The 5,721-nt window shown below is 34.9% G+C and overlaps 1 protein-coding gene across 1 annotated transcript; it reads right to left on the minus strand.

The window, feature by feature from the left end:
• Positions 1-1,651: 1,651 nt before the first annotated feature.
• Positions 1,652-3,763, minus strand: LOC107805372 (cytochrome P450 94C1-like). Its single transcript, XM_016629401.2, has 2 exons — positions 2,082-3,763; positions 1,652-1,988 (listed from the first exon to the last, which is right to left on the minus strand). Exon 1 carries the CDS (start codon positions 3,608-3,610, stop codon positions 2,129-2,131), a length of 1,482 nt encoding a protein of 493 aa, XP_016484887.2. The 5' UTR covers positions 3,611-3,763; the 3' UTR covers positions 1,652-1,988; positions 2,082-2,128.
• Between the last annotated feature and the right edge of the window lie 1,958 nt (positions 3,764-5,721).

Genomic DNA, 5,721 nt, shown 5'->3' on the forward strand with positions numbered 1-5,721 from the left:
GTGACATGGTTGCATTTGATTGGCCAGAACATGTCACTTGCACACGTGACGAGATTTCATTGGCCTTTTAGTGTGACTGGACATGCCTTGTCATTTTGACACGTGGCATTATCCTATTGGCTCTTCCGCTTGACTTGGCGCGCCACGTCATTTGATACGTGGCACCAAACTGGGCCTCTAGGAAGATGTCATCTTGGGCTTAATGAAGTGGGTTCAACACTTTAGCCCAATTAAATGGGCTAGCCCAATAGATTAAGACGTATTTATTTAATCCTTATATATTAGACTTATATATATAATTCTCTTATATTAGCTCATAATATTTGTTTGGACCAATATATCTTGAATTTAAATATAGTCCAAATGATTTTATCGATTTAGATTCGATAAAATTTAAATACTTACAGGAGGAAAAAAGTTATAAAACTGCATAGCTCTTAAACTCTCCTTGCAATTTCAATTAGAATACCTCTAAAGGAAAATTCTCTCGTCTCGTCGTCCTTCTCTTCCTTGAATTCTGTCTCCAAATACACCTTTTTCTTCCCTTTTTTTACAATAATGGTGGATATGTGCAAAGGTTACGTGCACCTCAAACATCGGTTATGTATACGGTCAAAATCGGGCTTGCACATTTTGTATGATTAATCGAGATCGGGGCGTGGCAGGCCAAGGTTTGACCCCATGTCATACCGGACTGTGACACGAAGTTAGATTGCCAAGCTCGTGACTCAGGGACTGATCAAGATCGAGATCAGCCAAGACCGAGACTGAGCGGGATAGAGTTCGAGCAAGATCGAGGGAAGCCTAACGAGCCAAATAACAGAAAGATCGGGCGAGGATTACGGCAAAAATCTCAGCACGTATCAAGAAGAGGCCGATTAATTAGTTAATCATGGAATTTCTTACTGTATTTAGAATTGTATCAAAGGTAGGATTCCCCTACTATATAAATGGGGTTTGATCACTTGTAAAACGCATTATATTCACGCAATACAAAGCAATATACTGTCTTTCTCTTAAGCTTTCAATACTCTGTTACTCTATTCATATTTTCCAGTAGAATATTCGTTGGTTCGAGGGCGACCCTGCTTGAGGGCCATAGTTATACATTTATTTCGGTTTACTTTTATTTCTACTTGCAGTCAATTTCAATATCAATTTACATATTTTCTCAGTTTCTGCCAAGTAAAATCACGGTCCTTAAAATCATGTATTAATTCAATTGTTATCCGTTTTTAGGGTAAAGAGGGTACATGCTACCTTCCACCTGCATAGATACCAGATGACTTTGTCTAGTGTCCATCAAGGTTTAGGTAGACAGGAGGAAATCACATTTTTTTTGTCTATCGGTAGAAAATAAACCCTGTTAACAACGTTTACGTCCACTTTATTGATTATTAGGCCACGTCCTGAATGCTCGTCTTCGAGCAAGGATTTCAGAAGCCAATTTCAACGTATTTCGCATTGTAAAATGTGAGTGAAATAGTGACTTGCCATCTCACTTTTCTAAAGAACGAAATTTACTGGTAAAATCCAAAATTTGTACAATTACATAAAACCTACTATTAATCTAAATGCAACTTTAAGAACTTTCAGAGGATGTAGAAGTAGAAATCGGAGTAGTGGTTCATTGCTGAAAAATGAAGAACAGTTCAAGAAGATACATACTCGTATATTATACAGCTTTTACAAATTACAACGTACATATATATACAAAATCTTCAATCAGCGACATAAATTGCACAACTTGTGTAAACAAGTGAGTAGAACGTTTGTACAATCATGCAAAAAATAATAGATTAAACAGAGAACCACATTTAAGGCAAATAATCGGATATTGCCATACATAAAAAAAGCTTGGCCAAAAGAGAGGGTCAAAATATTTCCACTTGAAGTTTCGATCTCATGAGTCCCCTCCATGAATGGTTCAACATACCACAAAAAACTGCTAAACGTTGGCCTTCCAAGATTAGGGTTGCTTGAAGATGCTATACCACATATAGTAAGAGTGAGCTTAGTAGGTTCAACTGAATTCATTGTTTTCTGCTCGAATCATATACACATGGAAAAAAACGACTTACTGTATATATATAAACGATCACAACCATTCTGAATTCATCTTTGATGACTATGGACTTATTTCACGCACTGAAACCATTAAGCCACCCCTGAAAGACGCGGTAAGTCCAGGAGAGAAGCGTGGCATGTGATATGGTTGGGCTAATTCGACATTAAATCGCCTTAGCAACGAAAGAGCCACACTTTTAATCTCAACAAGTGCCATTTCTTTCCCCAAACAGACCCTAAGTCCAGCTTGAAAAACTGGATACTTGAATGGATTTTCTTGAAAAAAAATACCATCTTTCAACCATCTTTCAGGCTTAAACTCCAAAGAATCACAACCCCATAATTCTTCCATTCTTCCCATTGCATAAGGATGATAAGTAACCCTTGTTCCTTTCTTGACAAAAGTCCCATCAGGTAAAATATCATCTTCTAAACAAAACTTTGAATCAAATTGGATAGGAGGATAAAGTCTCATACTTTCATAAATAGAAGCTTGTAGATAATGAAGCTCATTCATTTGTTCACAACATGTGAGATCTTTATTTGGACCAAGAACTCTATCAACTTCATCTCTAATGGATTTAGCCACTTTTGGATTATTTGCAATTACATAAAAGAAACTTGTTAAGGCAGAAGCAATAGTATCTCTACCAGCTAAGAGAAAACTTATGACAATATCTCTTAAATAAGTTTCATCACTTATTGTTCCCATGAATCTTGAAAGAAGATCCCTATGATTTGAAAAACCTAATTTTCTCTTTTGTCTTATGACTTCTTGTGCTAATATATTGATCAATTTGATTGCTTTCTTCAACTTCCTTTCACTCCCTATGTTTAAAAATCTTTTGATTTTCCAAGCAATAGGGGATGTAGTCATGGCTCTTTCAGCTGATAATTTTGATGCTAGGTCAAAGGAAATAGCAAATTCTGAGATGGGTAGTGAAGATTCTAAACATTTAGGGTCCAACCCAAAGGAAAATCTACAAATATTATCAAATGAAAATCTCCTAAAAACATCTTGAAAATCCAAAACCGCACCTTCTTTATTAGCTAAAAGTGGAAGAAGCCTCTTTTGAATCTCAGTATGTACCACTTCAAATGCATACGATCGTATCGAGACTTTTCCAAGTTCAAGACTTGACATTCTCCTTTGAAATCGCCATAAATCGCCATCAACGTTGAATATACCACGACCAAGAAAATCACCTAAGATAGTAGAGAAAGTTTTCCCTTTTGGGTAATTATCAAATCTTGCTTTAAGCATATACTCAACGTTTTCAGGATTCGCGGTGATAGTATTACCAAGAACATGGATATGAATGGTTCTTGTAGGTGAATTTTGAAGAAGGTGAGTGTACCAATCACACAAATTGGTGAATTGTGAGGACCAACTTGTTGTGACATAAGCATGGCAAATTTCACAATTGCACCAAAGTTTTAGCTTCACTATATAGAAAAAAAGAGAGAAGAGTGAAAATATGATGAAGATAAGGATAGAATAGGCATGAAAAGACTTCAACCACCAACAAGTTTCAAGATCCATGGGAAAAAAAGGGGATGAATTCTTGAGATAAAGATAAAAAGATGGAGAAGATAGAAAACCAATGGGAGAGGATGGGGATATGAATTGATCAAATTTGATATTTCAATATTATAACAAAAGAATACACGTTCACGCTTGCTCTATATAATGCTTAGGAAACGACACATTATATAATAGCTTACTCTAGTTCTCCACTAACTATACTAAAAAAAAAAAAAGCAATTCTGTGTGATAAGCTCTTGTTATACGCGAGGTCCGGGGAAGGACCAGACCACAAGGGTTCACTATACACAGTCATACCTTGCATTTCTGCAAGAGACTGTTTTCACGGCTCGAACCCGTAACCTCCTGGTCACATGATTTTACCAGTTACTCCAAGGCTCCCTTTCTCGCTAACTATACCACTATTAAAGATTAAAGAAATAATTGAACCATACTAAGCCAAAAAAGAAAAGAGAATAAGAGCATAATTAACGCGTGGATTGAAGAACAAGACAGTTATAAGACGCATCTTTTCTGAATCACGTATTGGAAGCTTGTACCCCAATATTTAATCACGTGCTTTTATTTATTCTTTTATTTGCAGTAGGTATAGTACCACATGCTTTGCAAAAAATTAAATTAGCACTACACTCGGCCATGTGATTTTTTCATATGCAGAGCAGGGGGCATTATTTTCTCGTTCCTTCCAAGGAATAATACAATTCCAAAGAGCATAAAATCTGCTATTTCTGATCTTAAATAATATTAATTTTTTTATTTTTCAAAATATTTAATGTTTTAAAAACATAAAAAGTCATTTATTTCTTTTTTTAATAACAATTCGATTAATGGGATATTAATTAAATGAGATATTTAAGAAAAAAATAAAACACATTTAAACAACACCTACTATTAAACTATTAATATAGGAGTATTTTTAAAGAGTGTGTTAGATTCCCACATTGGTAGTGGAGGAGGGACTTGGTTGTCTCATATAGTCTCATGTAACCATTATTTTTTAGGTTAAGTTAGGCTCAAATCTATTTTCTTATATGGTTATAATGATAAATTTATCATAATTTTAGGTTTTTATCCCAATTCTTGATTTACCCAATGGGTCCACATATTATACTGTCCACCAGTTGGCAGACCTAGGATACTTGGGGTAATCGGCAGTTGATATGAGAGACTTGGTATAGTTTTGAGCAATCCTCATCTCATAAGTTATTGGGGTTGAGTTACGTTAAGGTCCATAACATACAATAGTTTATATGGCGCTAACTAACAATGATTATTTTATTCTAAAAAGTAATTACTCTAAGTCATATTTTTAACTAGATAAAAATGTAATCTTTAAATTAAAGAATCTAATTGTGTCATCACATGTATGAGGCATTTAAAGAAGAAATTAATCTTGCATATTAATCTGTGTTTTATCTTTATCTCTAGCAAACATGTGACTAAGAAAAAACCAAAAGTGGGGAACAGGTCACATAACATATGATATAGAACGAACAAGCAATACATTTAGGGCAGACAAAGTGGTAGTTTGATCAGTACTATTCTCGTGCTATTAAATATATTTGTGGCTGTAGATGACACATTCTTTTGGAAAAGGAATAGAGGGAAGCCATAGGCCATGAATGCACGTTTGCGTGTTAGGTTAAACAGGCAGCTATCTGCCAAATATTTCTTTTTAAAATTAGTAGCTTGCAATAACTTATGTTGGTGCTTTCATCAAGAAAGAGATATCTAACATTCTTCGCCATTGCCGAGAAAGAAAATCAGAAAAAAAAAATGAAGAAAAAACAGCAGTATATATGAGGACACAAGTAGAAAAGATTTATGAGATTCCACGAACCTAACTTCTTGGATATTCTGTTAATGGGAAAATGAATTATGAGCGATTCAATGAGTCAAAATTTGAAGTTTATGGGTTCTGAACTTACTACCGAACTCATGGCTCATTTCAGTTATTGGATCGCAATTAAATATATAACTTTATTCAATGAATTTCCTAATACAAATACAGATTATAAACAGAAGCTACTGAATTTGCCATAACCTATCAGTAATATTGTAGCTCCGCCCCAGAATTCATTGTGGTAAAGTTGGTCGTATGGCTACTG

Source organism: Nicotiana tabacum, chromosome 5 (genome assembly GCF_000715075.1).
Source record: "Nicotiana tabacum cultivar K326 chromosome 5, ASM71507v2, whole genome shotgun sequence".
NCBI classification, from domain to species: Eukaryota; Viridiplantae; Streptophyta; class Magnoliopsida; order Solanales; family Solanaceae; genus Nicotiana; species Nicotiana tabacum.